The sequence below is a fragment of the Amblyomma maculatum genome, chromosome 4 (genome assembly GCF_055883805.1).
Source record: "Amblyomma maculatum isolate TAMU_Amacu chromosome 4, ASM5588380v1, whole genome shotgun sequence".
Classification (NCBI taxonomy): domain Eukaryota; kingdom Metazoa; phylum Arthropoda; class Arachnida; order Ixodida; family Ixodidae; genus Amblyomma; species Amblyomma maculatum.
Genome location: NC_139347.1, coordinates 79,256,540 through 79,273,834, shown reverse-complemented (window position 1 = coordinate 79,273,834; position 17,295 = coordinate 79,256,540). Strand labels below are relative to the sequence as shown.

Here is a 17,295-nt window from a genome sequence, read left to right as displayed (position 1 = left end):
CAATCCAAACCAGTCCAATCGAGTCTAGTCCAATCTAATCTAGTCCAATCCAATCCTGTCCAATGCTGAGTACACACTCGCACGAAATGCGCCGCTGACTGTGCTATCATCATCACTATTATCATCCTTGCACTAGAGAAGGAGAATTAAGATGCGCTACTCACTATGTCTAGCTATATTGTTGTTGCGTTAAAGATGAGACATTATCTTCTTCTGATTGCTTCTTGATTTCTAGATGGCGCAGCGAGCGTGGCGTCCGCTAGCTGTGGCTGTCACTAGGCAACAGCTCTGTGCCTCCCGCTACACGAAACTCCTCGTTTGTGGCCAATGTAGCATGGCCAGTGTAGCTTTTGCTACAAAAATATGCAAAGTAATTAGCTGTGATACCTCACTTCTCTAATGTAACATTTTTCTTGACGTTTTGCCGCCTTCTGTTTCACACTCATTTTTGTTTTTGTGGCAAGTGTCATGTATCATTTTTTTTCCTGCCAAGTTCAGTGTATACATGATTCATAAACTGCACTTGACATATGTCATATGTAATTATTGAGTTCCAATATATTGCTTTTTGTGTACAAGCTAGAAATCTCTAAACTACTCACGTATGCTCAAGCCTGGTCGCAGGGTGAAGAATGGGCACAGGGAATTTTTCAAGCTGTGGCTGGCAGCCTTTTGCTCTTTGTTGTTCATTGTAATGCTGAGCGAGATAAATAAATTACAGTTAAGTCGCGTTACAAGAGACACTGTTAAGAGACACTCGGTTAAAAGAGACATTTGAAAATGGTTTGGTTGGTTTTCCTATGACTGCCATGTTAACAACATTGCATACAAGAGACATGGTTACAAGAGACACTCGGTTACTAAGGACAACTTTTTCAAGTCCCTAGAACAAATTCTTCACTATTTACAAGAAACACAACCCAGATGTGCTCATACAATGCAGCTGAAGCGTACCAACTCATACATGATGCACTTCAGATTTCTTTAGCTAAATTTTGTTCCATATCAGCATCCTTTTTGTAGCAATATCCAAGGAACTAAGAAGGAGCGCTTTCCCATGATTGGAAAGTCAAAGCGACCTCATTGTTTCAGCCACTGGCATCACATTACTGTCACCTACGAACCAAATCAAAATGCATGAATGACATCCAGCATTTTTGACTCCTCTCTGTTAAAATTTGATCACAAGATGAAAGCCCAAAATCCTGATGTCTTTCTCTTTGTGGACAATGATTCTTGCAACACCAAAGTTCACATGCTCAAAGCCACCAAAGTTATTTTTTTCCTGCAAACTCCACACCCTACCTTCAACGAATTTACAAAGGGATTATGCACTCTATCAAGTTGCTGTACAAAACAATGTTGGTAGAACGCCTGTTGCTCGACAGGCAGCAAGACTGTACAATAGTAATTGATGCGAAGTTTGCTGTTCAGGTGATTTCAGGTGTTTGGAATGGCCTGAGGGGTGAAGCTGTGAAAAACTGTTTCAGACAAGCAGGCTTTAAATGCAGTGACATGATGTAAGAGAGCCCATATACGGATACTGTGGAAAGCTTCCTTGAAGATGAAGCTCTTATGTCTCTATGCGCTTAATTTGGTATTGAACTGATGTGAAGTTTTATATCGTAAACCTACGGCTTTCTCGCCCCTTCTGCGTTGCATCTACACTACCTGAGGTCAAACTTCCAATAGTGCACGTTGAACTCTGCTGCAGCGAAGGAGCGAGGCAGGCGACGCAGACGCGCGCCGAGCCTCTCTTGTTTGGCTACAGTGACACCGCTCTCGTACTCCGCCACCCGTGTGAATGTGAGAGCATGGGAGGTGGTTCCGACGGCCGGCGGTGCCCCCACACCCCCTCCTCGAAAGTCTACCCCGTGTGAATACTTCTTCAAGCCCATGCAGGAGAGAGAGAGAGAGAGAGAGAGAGAGAGAGAGAGAGAAGACCACATGACACTGCATCATGAAGTGACATGTAGGGATTGACGTCTCTTTGCTGTGCCATGACGGTCGAATAATTGCGTTTTTGAAATTCTGGAAAGTGAAGCGGCTAATACTAATTCACTTATCTAGCATTCTAGTTAGCATGATTCACCGGTTCTCTGATGTCAACCAGCACAGTTATTACAATACCTCAAGAGCCAAGGGGAAGGTGCCAGAGTCAGCATGGCGGATGATTATTTTGCCCTTTGAAATTCGTAGATGAACAGTTTTGGCTGTATTATGGTAGTTCTACAAAGCATTTGTGCTTTAAAGTCAGTAACTCTGATAAACTCCAGCTACAGAATTCAGCATTGTCTTAAAGTTCAATTGATATGTATCAGGTACAGTCTCATGTTGCATACAGTGGACATGTATAGTGAAGTGCTGTGTGATTGTTGTTTATTGCAGGTAGCACGAAGTGATTACTTCCGACGGGATGGCGCAGACATTCACACAGATGCTGGCATCACCCTTTCCCAAGCCGTCCTTGGCGGCACTGTGCGTGTACAGGGTCTCTACGACGACATAATGCTAAAGGTTTGTCTGAACACTTCATACCTGTTTAGTACAGTGCAGTCCACTTATAACGATATTGAGAAAACCTGAAAATCTGATCGTTATAACCGATTATTGTTATATCTGGACCGGCGAAAAAAAAGAAAAGTTAAAGAAAAAGAAGAAAAAAAGCACACCCACATATTTTCCCCTGCATGTAGGTAGGCTTGCCTACTACTAGCGATGATTAAATCGGGTTGAACAACGCTAGTCATTGTAAAGGGCACTAAACACTTTATTACAGTATACATCAATAGCCATAAAATAACTTAAGCATACTTAAAGAAATCGGAAATTTGCGCTCGCTTGAGCAGCTGCTGAAGCTTGATAATCGCTGTGAGCATCGCTTCCAGTAGCGTGTACGCTGGCGGCAGTCCTTTTTGCGTGCACGAAACCGATTAGCGGCTGGATGAACTGGAGGACATCCCCAGCCTTGAGGATCGTTAAAATCATAGAGTGCGAATGTCCGTATTTTTTCACGAGGCTTCCAACCTTGAAATCCTGACAAAAATCCCGATGAATTTGCCGTTTCATCTCGTGAGCTATCGCGCCGTCCGTCAATGTGGTCGCCGCCATCTTCTACGGATGCAGAATCGGTGATGGCGATAACGATACAGCCTCAGCAGCACCCTTTGCATGGCTGTGATTGCGATGATGATAGTGCTCATTTCCTTCCATTTTCGCCGCATATGTCGAGTTTTCACGTCATTGTCTTCTTAATATTTTATCTTTTATTGAATATTCAGTCACATTTTCGTGGTGAACACCTATCGGGCGGCGATAAAGCTATTGTTGTATCCGATGTACCGCCGATAATCGATCGTTATATCTGGTTTATTTTTACATGGGGGCAATGGGAAAAATGATAAATCTCAAGAATTTGATTGTTATATCGCTATATCTGGTATCGTTTTAAATGGACTGCACTGTATTAGTGAAGATACATTCATGCAAACGCAAGAAAATCTTGTTAAAAGTGACACGGTTACTCTTTGCAAGCTGGACTTGTTTTTCAGCTGAGAAAATGTGGTTCAAGTGCTTCTCTTTGCGTTTATAGTGTTTAGGAGCTGTCTAGCACCTTTGTCTTTGCTGGTGAAATTCTTTTCGGGGTCACTTACGGGGCATTCTTCTTTGTCTAGGCTCCATATTCTATCTCCAGCTTGTCGACCTCTTTGGTTAGAAAGGCTCCCAGTGTTGTGAAAAGAGCGTTTGAAGGTTACCTGCTGCGTTTTAGTCAATCCAAATTTTTACCAGCCAAGCCTCCGTCTCCATGGCCCAAAATTTGACTGCTATATTTCTTAGCTTTCTACGCTACTCTCGATAGCAGGTCCTTTATGCCTGGAGAGCACGAAAAACAAGCATTCTAACGTGGGGATGCACTTAGCATTCAGTTTCTTGGCCTCTATGCAGTTGCGTCTTGAAATCAGCGTTCATAGCTGCTTTCGGTAGTGAGTGTACCTCATCTTGCAAAAGGTTTAATTTTAATTCTTCTACTGGGCAGATGACAATCAAACTTAATGAGAAGTTTCTTTAATACACGCACAATGCAAAACAACTGAAAATGCTTTTTTTTTAAATGAAAATTGTGATTTTTGCCCCGCATTCCCCCTTAACTCTTTCCCTACTGTGGGCTTTTGCCCACTGTAGGGAAAGAGTTAAAAAGTTAAAAGTTAACTTTTTAACTTTTTTCTTTTTGTTTTTTTAAAAAGAGTTAAGGGAAAGAGTTAAAAAAAAAATCTACTGATGCCTATCGAAAATAGTCATTTTTGGCCATTTTCGATAGGTATCAGTAGATTTTTTTTTTTTGCAATAACTATCATGTCTAAAATCTTTTACAATACACGAAATGAAAGCTAAATAGATTCGCTTTTTAGGCATACGACTTTGAATATGAAGTTGTGGGGTGTAACGCAATAAAATTTCCCAAAAACCAGATTTTAGAAAAAAATTGAAAAAAGACTTAAGTAAATGCACCTGTAAATGAAACAACAAAAACTTTAAAACTTTTTCGAGATACACATAATGCAGAACATTATATTGGTCACTCTGTGTGAAAAAATAAATGTGCAGCATTGAATAGTGTTCTTGATGCATAATGAGCAATCAACGAGAGCCGCTGCAGAGCGCCATGCCAAAACGGGTGCCCGGTTCCCTTCTTGGGCAAAATGCCACTTTCTGTTTTGTGGGAGGCAAGATATCGTGCCCAAATTATGTCGACACCCTGGGAATGAGATAAATGACACTAACAACAGAAACAAAACATCCAGAGCGGTCAGACGCATGCAAAACAGGCCAACAAAGTGTGGCCGCCGATGTTTCGGTCTGGTTTCTATCGTCAACGGGGTCGGAACTGAATTCTGACAATAAGGCAGCATCTTCAGGGTCACTGCTGCTTGAGTCATCGATAAAATCGGTCGTAGACTGTGCGGAATTGTCAGATATGCGACGTTTCGAAGTACGCGTCGTCGATGCGGATGCCGCCATTTGGCATGCGACTCCGACACTGCCACGTGCTCTGAGCGCGTTCAGAAATTGCCACCTCGCGGGAAATAATGTAACCAGCGATAAAATCTAAGCTTCAGTCACCCGACTACAGCCTAGATGGCGTAGCATGTCCGTGAGCGGCGAGGAAATGTTAAAAATTTGCGTGCGAAGTCATCGTTAGCGGGCCGGAGTCCGGCCGCCGGTGTGCTGGGCGGTTTCCGTCGTATGCGGGGTCGGAACTGAATTCTGACGATAATGGGCAGGATCGTCAGAGTCACTTCTGCTTTGGTCATCGATAAAGTCGATCGTAGATAGTACATAGTCGTCAGATTTGCGACGTTTCGAAGCGCACATCGTCAACACGGATGCCGCCACTCTCGCATGCGACTGAGACGCTGCCGCATGTTCGGAGCATGCTCAAATATAGCCGCTTCACAGGGAAAATGTAAACAGCAGAAAAATCGAAACTTCAGTTATCCGACTATACACTAGATAGTATAGAATGTCTGAGCGACGCGAAAGGGTTCAAAATCTGCGCGTGAAGTCATCGTTAGCGGTCTAACGATGCTCAATGGGCGCGGTACGGAAAGAGTTAAAGCGGGGATTGATATGTAGGCTCGCAGCCTACAGTATTGTGTCATACCCTTAAAGGCAGAGCTTAAGTGTCTCCCATAAATTTTGTTGTTTATAACGGTCATATGCGTAGTTAGGTTTGTGCATTTTAATTTTTCTTGTTGCCCATAATTACTTCATTTTGGGTTTCAAGGATGTATCAGTTTGCATTTTAGGTTGATGGCATGGCAGTAACAGGCGATGCTTTGTATAATTTTGGAGGAGCTGGGCCTTCCACTTAATATCTCATGATATCATTTTGAAAGTAGCAGCGTGAAAAAACAAGGACGTGAAAGGGGATTGGGTCTTGTTCCCGTTCACATCCTTGATTTTTCGCGCTGCTACTTTCAAGATGACATCTTACCAACTTGCCCAAATCGCCATCCCTTGATATACTCATTTCTTCTAGTAGAGAACTTCTTGTCTCAACTTTTGTTATCTTGCTGAGGGAAGTAAGTTAAGTATCATGTGCTCTTTACCTACAGATCCCTACAGGGACGTCTTCACACACCAAAATTAGGCTTGCAAACAAGGGTGTCAAGCGGTTGAACAGTTCTGGATATGGTGACCACTACATCCACATAAAGATTCGGATACCACAGTGAGTTGGATGTTTCAAACCTGTTGGATCATTGCATAAAGGTTTTGCTCATCTATTCAAGTGCTTTCAGCTTTTCATGTCTCTTGTTTCTTCTCATGGACACGCAAGCAAGATGTAACGTAAAAGCAGGCTCCAGAATTGGCATGCACCGTGAAATCTCAAGTTTAGCTACGCTAGTAGAAACATTTTACACCTTTTTGCCGCAAGATAATGTACACCACTCACCCAACTTTCAGCGCTGCTTAAAGCTCCACAGCTCTAGCATCATTACTCTTGCTGGCAGCGCAAAAGCAGGTATAGTGGTGAGGGCCTATGAAGGGGGTATTAAAGTCTTGAAAACTCGTTCTTTATTTTTAAACATATCTTGTGGAAACTTAGCATGCAAGTGCAGGATGGAATGCTCATTTTAAATATGCATTTAGGTAGATTCCGAATGACTTGTGTAGAGGAGAAGATATGGCAAAATAACTGTCCTAATTCAGTCGCTTCTTACGGGCCTTTATGGTAATTTCTCAGCGAAAACGACCTCTCTTGGGGACATAGAGGCATTTCAAAAGGTCCGCCGCACATCCTAAAGCTTTCCCTTTTTCCTTAATTGTGATATATTAGCAAGCAGGCTAGATTTTAGCTAATTACTGCCACATACATTTGATATTTATTTATGACAAGAAATTTCCTTGCTTTAGCATGTGCAGTGGACCTTTTGAAATGTGTGCATGTTTCTAAACAAATATTTTTTAATGAGAAGTTACTATAGTGGTAGGAAAAAAAAAGGCTATGTTATTTTACTACACCTTTCCTTCCTGATCAGATATTTGAAATGATAATGCATAGCTGAAGTCAGCATTCCATTTTGCACTTGCATGCTAAATTTCAAAATAAAAAAATAATAAAAAAAAAGGAAGGAAAAGATGATAGTGGTTGTGATTGCTATCTCAAGTGACCCAAGGTGCAGTCAGCAGAAATAAATAGGATGGGGAGAGGATAGTCGGGAAAAGTGCAGCGGGGCATAGTAACCAAAAAGGACATAGTTATTGGTACAAAAGTTGTGAAAAAATAAACTATAATATAGTATGCCCATATTGTGGAATACTGCAAAAGAGACAAAGGACTGAGGGAAGGGAAGACGACTTGGGCAGCCACTGTTTGCACATCACCCTCGCATATATATCCTGTTCTTCTCTCCAGGCAGGTGCGAGCACGCAGAGAGTATAGACCCTTTACAGCGCGAGCGCATGGGCGCTGCCATATTTGATCATGTGACCCTTCCGCCATCGCTGGCCTCCGGGCCTTCTGGTTTGACGGCTTTCGGCGCGCTAGTACTCGGCTGCACGGTGCGGCGTACCCGCTATCGCTGGGGACAACGAGCTTATAGACAGCCGAAAAACTTCCTGTGAATGCTCATAGTGTGTGTGTAGGTGCTAAAAAATGTTTAATTTAACCACGTATTTCATTTATTGCATCCTCCTAACTATCTGCATTGGCTAGAACGTTTCCACAAACCGTCAGCCGTCGACTCATTTTTTTTTTAATTTTATTTTTTTTTACCAATTCCCTCTCTTGCGCTGTCAGTGGAAAACATTTTCTGTAAAACTGAATAGATTACAAACTGATAATTCCCTCAAACTTATTTTTTTTTTTTTTTTAATTTTCTTGCGCAAAGGGCGAACGCATGCTCAGACTATGCATGCTGGCTGAGACGCATTATGAATGTTCATTTAACATTGTGCACAATACTTACTGCTCAATATGGACGCGCGTGTAATCCCCGACAGTTGATAAGATATAATTTTATCTCCTGTAAAAGTCCTGGCTTCAAAAGACTATTACGCTGCTTGAAGGCCGCATCAGGCGCTCATACAGCGGCGTTCACCTGCGCTCGGGCGAAGGTGACTGGAAACTGCACCGGAATTCAGAACGCACAGTACGCAGCCCAAGCAAGCGGGGATATAAAAAAATCTTATCATGGTAAATTTCATCATTGGCCCGTGCATTAGTTTCATAAAAGCAACAGTTATTACATGCATTTCAGCAGTACTTGTCTAATTCAAGTTTGGTTTTGTTTGTGCGGTGTTACGTCCCAAAGTGACTCAGGCTATGAGTGGAGGACTGCGGAAATTCCCATCCCCTTGGGGTTGTTTAATGTGCACTGATATCGCACAAAACACGGGCGCCTGGGTTTTTGGCTCCAGCGAAAAGCAGCCGCCGAGGCCGATCTCGCGATTCGATCCCGCATATCCTAGGGAATAGTACCTAATTAAAGTAAACAGATTCACTTCCATGCCCACACTAACTTTCCTTCTCTGCGAAATCAATTCGTATAACTGCATGGACATTAATAGCAACGTCAAGGTACCTCTTAACGCCCTGCGAAAAAAACTCGGCAGCAGTGCGAAGACTCAATATCCAGTTCCTGAGAAAACGTCAGGGTCGTTCTCGCATTGCCATGGCTACTGCCTGTGCTAAAACGAGCTGGGGCGTGAGGTATAGCCATTCTCTTCAATTCACAGGCGCTTTCTTGTCCCAGAAAGGTACATGAACTCGTGATACATGCCAAAATAGAAGCCTGGGCGAGTTGGTATGTATACATTCTAAAACAGCGCAAAAGAACAGGGAACGAAACGCTCGTGTTCGTTCTCGTGTTGTACGTTGTACGTGTTGTAGCGCTCGTGTTGTACGTTTCGTTATCTCGTCCCTGTTCTTTTGCGCTGTTTTAGAATGTCGTGATACATCTCCCAGAAAAACGGTTGCCTAAGCCATGATGTGCACCTTATGTAGAAAGCGTCTTCTGTTCTTCCGCCAATAAACAGCAGGGTCATTAGCTCTACTTCCTCGCAGAATACTTCGACAATACAGATGACACCTGCATCAAAGCAGCGCTGTTTAAAAGTCAGCTGGTATTCTTACACAAGATACACAGCAGCAGCTAGCACTGCGCGCCGATACGTTCCGAAGGCCAGCAATGACGGCCGTCCTAGTGGCGCCACCTGTTAGGGAAGGGTTGAACTACTCACTGTAAACGGTCTATAGCATGCAGGCACGCATGCACACAGTATATATCATAAACATCTTCAGAAGTGGCGGTGTCGTGATACACATGACACTCACACATGGTCTTGTGCATGGTTTATGCATGGCGCATGGTACAGTAAAGACTGCAAAGCTAGCACATGATGTATGGCGACAAGGTAGAACCTCCTAGCCTATAGAAGCCTTCTAAAGTAATGCAGGTAATGTGAGGCAAATGCATAACTGCAGTCGACGACCGATTTTTCGGACTCTCAATGGACCACGAAAATGTCCGAAAAATCGGGCAGTCCGAAAAAACAAATGTGCACCAAAAAAGTTCAATTTATTGCCTATTATTCACTTTGAGGCCGGAAAAAGTCATGAATGCTTTTCTGCACCACGCTCCGATTCCGTGCTAACAGGTCCGCCTGAATTTCGCTTGCATCAGCTCAGCTTGCGTCGGCTGCGCTGCTGCAGGTGAGTCATTGTTGTCCTCACTCTCAGACCATGACCTACTGTATAATGGGCAACCTGCGCATCAGGCCACTCTCTACGGGAGCACGCGGCCGAAGAAATACCATGTGACCACTGAGTAGGGACCGAAACAGCCGGTAGATGCCGCCAAAGCTCACCCCCAGAGCAGCGTTTCACGCGCTTCGGCTGTGCCTGCAAGCGAGCGGCGACGATTTCCACGGGAGAATTTGTGGAACCTTTATTTCTCATGAGCGGTAGCTGCGGCAAGATAAAGGCGTGGGCCAGTGAAATGAGAGTGGCAGTATTGGGGGTAAGAGCTCCGGGGACATCTTCGAAGCAGCCGTCGTCGTCCTTTCGACGGACGCGGTTTCGTTTTTTTAGTTGATGTGCGATAGTAGTCCAGTTGGAGCGGACTGCCAGTCTCCCTCCCGTGCACGTTCGTTCCTCCATATTTGATATCTGCGCAGGCAGGCTGTGTCCAGTGCAATTAAATCTTCGCCGAATATGCGTGCTCGGTGTTTACCCTTCCGTTTCTCATCATGCGCTTAATAAGCTTGTGAACACAAACTGTAGTGAAAATGAATGGCGGTGCAACACAGACAAGAAAGGGACACCACATGCACACACTACCAACGATTTATTGAACGGAAAAGTGGCATATTTATATGTACAGTTCAAGCATAAGACTCATCGCCAAATAATTGCTGCGAACCCAACACGTGGAAGCCAGGCGGCAACATCAGGATACCACGCAGATATCTCTAGCCCCAGCAGATAAACTAACAGAAACGGTTTCGAAGGCAGGCCACCTCTTAGCAAAAGCAGTGTGGACCATTCGTAGCAACAGCAGAGTAAGACATGAAAAGCAAACCAGTCCAGACCATAAAAAAATAAAAATTAACGAGAAAGCAATTGTAACAAAAGCAGAGCCAAAAAGGTGAAGCAAAAGCAGTCAGAAACGCTGTCAGGTTTCTGACTGCTTTCTGGTTTCTGAGCACTCCGGCAGCGACGTCCCGGAAACGGAAGCTGCTAGGTAAATAATATAGCCTCGATCCAGCGTGTTTAGCTGAGGTGCGGCACGCAAGGCCGGCACCAGTTTCGAGGCTATCGAAGGAAAAAAGTAAACAAACAAGATGGTGGCGACACCGCTCAAAATGTGTGGCAGTTGGCCCGGCTGACGCTTGGAATGTCCGAAAAATCAAATAGCCCTCCTCAGAGTGTCCGAAATTTTGAGCAGCGTAATACATTGACTTTATAAGGTATGTCCTGGGGCCGGGAAAAAATCCGAATAATCAAGCATGTCCGAAAAATTGGGTGTTCGAAAAATCAGTTGTCGACTTTACTTACTCCAGCAGTACACTGCATTGGCACCCTCTTGGCTCTTGTTCGATAACAAGCTAGCTCCGGCACACATATAAAAAATACTGATCTTTTTTTTTTTGTTAGAACCGAATTTTAAAAATTGAATTTGCCATCGTTTCTTTTTTTTTTTTTTTTGCAATTGAAAAATCCAGCCCTTGCGTATAAGGAAGTGATAATACGGAAACCGTTGTTTTTCTTTAAAATATAATACTCTTATTTGTCTCTTGGGTAACAAAACTTTCCTTATACCGAGCCAGTTTTAGTACTCTTTCAGAGCCTCATAATAAATAATGTGCTTAATGGATCTTATGTGAAATTGCATGAGCACACCTCGCAACACATTTCACATGGCCCTGGCAACATGACCGCCCACCTGCTTAGAGGAATCACAACAATGAAGTGTGCTTTTTCTTTTTTTCTTTTTTTTTTTTTTTTTTTTTTTTTTTTTTTTTTGTGCTCCTTCCTATTTAGACCTGTGGCGTCTGTCACTATTACAGTGAGAGCTAAGCCATTTTGTTTTAGTGAGCAGTGCTATAATAAGGGCCAGTTGATTCTGCATGTTGGTTCTCAGCGTGCTAGGGACACACTAATAGTTTAAAAAAACGTGAAAGACTGTTCGTCCTGTCTGTTTTCACTCTTTTTCAACTGTTAGTGTGTCCCTAGCACGCTGAGAACCAACTTGTTTTAGTGAATTGTGATGCATAAAAAAAAAAGCCCTCTGGCACAGTTTCGCTCACCATTCATTCTGTCTAATATTCTTGAGGTTTTTGATGGAACGACGCTTCCGTCTATGCATCTGTTTATGATATATTGAAATTTCAAAGTGAATTTAGAAAAATTGTTCTTTAGATTCATCTCTCAAGAGCTCCCTCTTTTGTCGACCTTTTATAGGCACCTAAATGAGAAGCAAAAGGCCCTGATACAGGCATATGCAGAGCTGGAGACGGACACCCCTGGCACTGTCGATGGCATAGTCAACACAAGGCAAGGTAGGTAGAGGTCAACACATGTTGCACTGAAGCGCACTGTAGAGTGGTAGGCTGTAGGACAAACATGGGTTAGAACGTGGCATCAACTCTTTCCTTACAGTGGGAAAAATGACCATTTTTTGTGGGTTTCAGTAGATTTTTTTTTTGTGAGTGTGTGCGGAAATTGTTAGATTTGAAATTTTATATAGCACAGAAAAATGAAGTTAAATGAATTTAATACAATGAAGTATGCTTTGCAACACAAAATTTTAATTGCCAAAAGCAAGATTGTCAGAAAAAAAATTAGCAAAACTTTCAAGGATGCACTTGTACCTAAAAACAAGAAAAAAAGTTTTTCCGATACATGTACAAAATCCTTGGCCTTTTATCAGTCATTATCTCTAAAAAAAATAAATATAAGAATGAAACCTTAATCTTGATTAGCATTTTAGGTTTAAAATAATAACTGGACATTCAAAAAGAGGTCAATGATGAAAACAGAACTAACCGGCGCACGGATGCTGACGTTCAAGGATAGTTTCTGTAGTCATCCTCAGAACTGAATTCTGGAGGTAAAGGCAGTATGTTCATACTCGCTGCTGTTGAGGGTGTCGATAAAATCAAGTGCGGACAAAGTGAAGTCATAAGATTGACAACATTTTTGAGCGAGCCCTTCTTGTTTTTTACTTTTATGCAGCAAGTCTTTGGAGCTCATGCAATAAATGGTGCTTCAGGGGGGGGTGGAAAACTACAATGAAAACAAAATTTCATTTGCCTAATCACAACATATTTAGTGCAGCATGTCTGTACGCAGTGCTGAAGGTTACGAAACCGGCAGGCGAAGTCGTCGTTAGCGGGCTAACAAATTTACGTGTCTTCATAGCGCTTTTAAAAAATGGCACCATAAAGGAAAAAAGAAAACTGCACTGAAAACGAAATTTTTTTCTCTGATTACATGCCAGGATGATGCAGTGTAACTGTAAGCAATTTCTGCTTAAAGCTTGTTATTTCTTGGAAAGTATTTACTACTGCATTTATATACGACGGCGTCAAGAACATTCAGATCAGGTCAAATTACTCATGGTGTGACTAGCTCATAGTCTGTCATTTGGTGCTTTTATTGCTAGTATGAGCACCGCTCTGACTGTGAACATGACATATAACTGCTGTCTCTCTTACATGTTTGGTTGCTTTAAAGGTAAGTGTTCAGAGCAGTAGGACAAGTTTCTTTAGTACATTTTGACCATCAAGTTTTATATGGTTCATTTAGCCTCACTCTCCTTTACCTTTGCCTTTCTTGTGGGGCCGATCTTGCTTTTCATTTGAGATGTGTGCAAGATGACAGGTGTGTAGTCTGCCTGTCCTATAGTGCAGGCTTCTGTTCAAGGGATTGCTAATGCACAGTTGTTAACATTCAGTTCCCCGAGGTTCTTAAATTGCCTTCATTTTTTTTTTGAGGGGGGGCATTACTTTTGAGATCTGTTTGTTGTAATTTTTCACGCAGTTAGTGCTGTGTGGTAAGTTCTGCAAAATTGTCCTACACGCTCATTAAAGTGGGGTGAGGCTTGCCACAGGTGAGACTGACATTTTGTCAAAAAAATTCATCATCACATTTTAAGGCCTTTTGATAAGGCATTTCTTTAGCTTGGAGAAAATATATTATGCTTGAGAATTAAGCGACTTCCAGAATGCTTTATTGATCTTCAAGGTAGCATCAAGCAGAAAGGTAGGAGTGTTCAGAGGCTTTATTTACATTTTCTTTTTAGATTTGGCCACAATAGAGCATTCCTTTAGCTTTCAGGAAATATATTATACTTTAATATTCACAACTTAAAAAATGTTATTTTCATGCTTTTTTGTAGTTCTGTCATGCGTAAAGGGGGGAGTTTCAGAGGCTTTATCGGCATTTTTAGAAGTTTATGTACCTATTTCTCGGAAAACAAAGCTTCTCAGAGATTTCAATCAATTTATTTTACATGACCAGGACTAGAATCAATAGCATAAGGCAGTTCGTGTTTTCGTGACTTAAAATGTGTTTGTGGGTGGCAATTTTTTGCCTAAAAGCATAACAGAACTGCGTTGCATAACAGAACTGTGTCTACTCCGATACAAAATATCAGGGCACTGCGTTCATATATTAAGAAGAAGGTACATAAGTGAAAATGTTCTGAAAACACAAAAATTAAAAGTATAATGCAGAAATTTTTAACCTTAGTTGTGAGCTCTAATGCAAGCTGCATTTACTATTATAGCATTTGCTAGCAAATTTCTTGGCCATAGCTTTCATTATGACAACTATACAGGCAATCTTTGAATCATTTTCAGTCTCACCTCACTTTAATGTGCATCGTGGAATCATTATATTAACAAAAATACTCTTCCTTCAGCCAGCATGTACTATTGAAAAGTTACTACTTGTCACCATTGGGGTGACTTCAGTTTGAAGGAATGTGAAGAAGAAAATTTCTTTTCCTCCTTTTTTTGTTTTGTAGGCGACAAGAAAACATATGCTGGCAAAGATGAGACCCCACAAGAAGGAGACATTGGTATTCTCGGGAAAATTAAAAAGGCTATTTTCGGCTGAACTCCTGCTTCTTGTAGGCTTTACTTTGAGGTATGCCTTGCTGTCTGTTTGTGAATGACATATGTTCTGCTGCTTTTTGAATGTGGGGCATTGATTTCGTGTGTCTTCTCTTCCACAGGGAGAACTGCAATGGATGACCCAAGTGGTTTAGTGAGACAGATTCGAACTGCACTGGATGAACCTGTGGTAGAGCCAGTAGAAGACCAAAATAACAGCAAAGCGTAGCATCTTATTTGTTTTGTCCCCATGAGATACTGTTCCTAGGCCCAATAACATCTCCAAGCCTTCATTTTTGTTGAACTGGCATTAATAAATGAAGACATGTCGTTAGAGCCATTGATTATTTTTTACAACCACATGACTGGTTCATCCTGCGTACACGTGAAACTAAATGTATTCGTGATCACAAATGCACCCCATTTAGTCGGGTTTGTGTAAAGTATATGTAGGTTTGGACTCACATTAGTAGTTTGTTGTCTTAACGGAGTGACATTTGCTTTACCGTAACGCAGTCAGTTTGGCAGTTACATGGAATTTCTTTGGAGGCGAAGTTGCTGTCTTTTTCCGGGAAATACATGAGTGCAGCGAAAAGTAGTGCTTGATTTATACTTAAAATACTTGTAGCCGACTTTATGCTTAGATGGTAGCTTTGACTTCATCGTTGAGCGGTAGTGGAAGTTGTAGTTTCTGTGGCCTTTAGCGCTAAGTCGAAAGACAACTGGAAATCAATTATCTACCAAGATAATTGATAATTGATAAAGATAATTATCTACAAAGATCTATACAAAGAAACAAACTTGGCATGGCAATAATCATTGATGTACTGATTTAAGCAAAATCATAAGCACAGACAGAGATGCCAAGGTAGTGAAGCCAGATCCCCCCCCACCCCCCACCCTCTCCTTTCCTACCTGACTTCCTGCCTCAATTTATTACATTTTTTATGTAGCCTGACTCAATGCCTTCCCATTCCCGTGAAATTGAGACTGCCACAATCTCATAGTAGGCAACTGTACACATTGACGACACCCACAAAGCACAAGAATAGGCATGGATTAGAGATTAATACTAGGCTTCATTTTGGTTTTCATATGACAGCAATTTTAACAGTAAAAATGGGCTTTCTCAGCAACCACTCCGATTGCAATTTGCTCACTGGTTTCATTCTGCTCAGAAATGTGACAAAGGTCGCAAAGTGAGTGAGTACTTTTTGAAGTGCATAAACAGTTGAAAAGCAACCCCACCCCCTTTATGACTGAAAATATATTTCCGACATCACTGAGTGCAGATCACTTGTGCTCTTCAGGCAAGTGTTAATCTACTTCGATATTTTTTGAAATGCAACATCCATTCTTTTTTTTTTTTTTTTTTTTTTGACAAAAGTAGTTCATTGCTAAAGAGGCTTTAGTTTTCTGCTTTGTTTGAATGAGAATATTTATGACTTGAATAAATCTTGCTGCAGATCTTGACCACTGAATACGTAGTGCAGTTCATCTGATCGTTCAAGTGATGCCCTCTGCTACATAAAGGTGTCTGCCATTAGAGGCAGATGGTTGGGTTGGTTCCCCCACCTTCCCTGGAGAAATTTTGCATAGAAAAACCGCGCTTGCGGGAGCCTCCTTCAAAAGTGACCCATAAATTTGCCTACCTCCTGCTGACTTACTATGAGCTTCAACCTGCACCAACTGCCGCTACTGTACTTAACCACATCGCAAAATCTCATCACCCCACCTGATTCTTTGCTACCTCCGGCTACATTTACCTTCTCTTGGAATCCACCCTGGTATTGTAACGGATTATATCTGTCACTTGTTCACTTCATTGCATGTCCCACACAAGTATTCTTCCTCTTCTTGATTTCTACTCGAATAATTATGCCTTTGGAGTGTGACATATGGCCCGCCACTTATTGGTCGGTGGGTTGTGTGGCATCACGAGGCACAATATGGTGGAGTTGACGCCTGATGACTTACTGGCGTTTGTCAACCGTTCTGTTATAAACTGTCAGAATAATTGGAAGTTGTGCTATTAAAACACGAGGATTTATTAAATGAACATGAGAGGAACTTTCGAATCATTTTGTGCCTTGAATGCCCAAGGCACAGAAAATTTGGAAAAATGTAGGTACTTGTATTGGTGGCAAAATGTGTCGATAACATGACAGAAGTGTTACCAAACTTGTGCTTTGTAAATTTTTTTTTAGGCATTCAGTAGTCTAGCTGCAATAAAAAACAGCCTAACAGATAGGTGAAGGATTCTAAATTTTACTGAAACAGAGCAGCACACTCTCAGAAAAAAGCCGCAAGCTCGACATTTTCCTAATTCAGACGCTGTGGGCCGTGTAGGTATTTTGTAAATTATTAGCAGGTGCGTTTGCCTTCTGCCAAATGCTTGCTCTTTTGTTTGTAGAGACGTTATCGAAATAAGACTAGCGTGAGGATGTGGGCGTGTTGTTACGTTCTGTCCTATTCTTTGTAACCTGACTCATGGCATGAACTGTATTTGCTTTCAAACAGCATTCAGCAGTTAGCAACTAACTATAACTTCACCGGTCACTTTGCGAAAAGATGTTTGCAAAAGAACGAGTTTTTCGCCATTTCGCAAATTTCCGGCTCTTCTCATAATAAAAATAACGTTTCCGTTTGCGTGAAGTTAAAAAAATAGCT

At 41.9% G+C, this 17,295-nt stretch overlaps 1 protein-coding gene across 2 annotated transcripts in view; it reads left to right on the top strand.

Annotated features, from left to right (window-relative positions):
- Positions 1 to 14,961, top strand: part of LOC146191509 (dnaJ homolog l(2)tid, mitochondrial) — a 33,973-nt gene extending 19,012 nt beyond the window's left edge. The window contains exons 8-12 of one of the 2 annotated variants that reach the window (XM_084602020.1): positions 2,389 to 2,517; positions 6,117 to 6,232; positions 11,969 to 12,066; positions 14,538 to 14,659; positions 14,748 to 14,961. In XM_084602020.1, the coding sequence (XP_084458146.1) occupies positions 2,389 to 2,517; positions 6,117 to 6,232; positions 11,969 to 12,066; positions 14,538 to 14,629 (435 nt within the window). In that variant the 3' untranslated portion in view covers positions 14,630 to 14,659; positions 14,748 to 14,961. The remainder of the gene's footprint in view (positions 1 to 2,388; positions 2,518 to 6,116; positions 6,233 to 11,968; positions 12,067 to 14,537; positions 14,660 to 14,747) is intronic. The other variant, XM_084602019.1, reaches the window with a different exon arrangement.
- Positions 14,962 to 17,295: the final 2,334 nt, after the last annotated feature.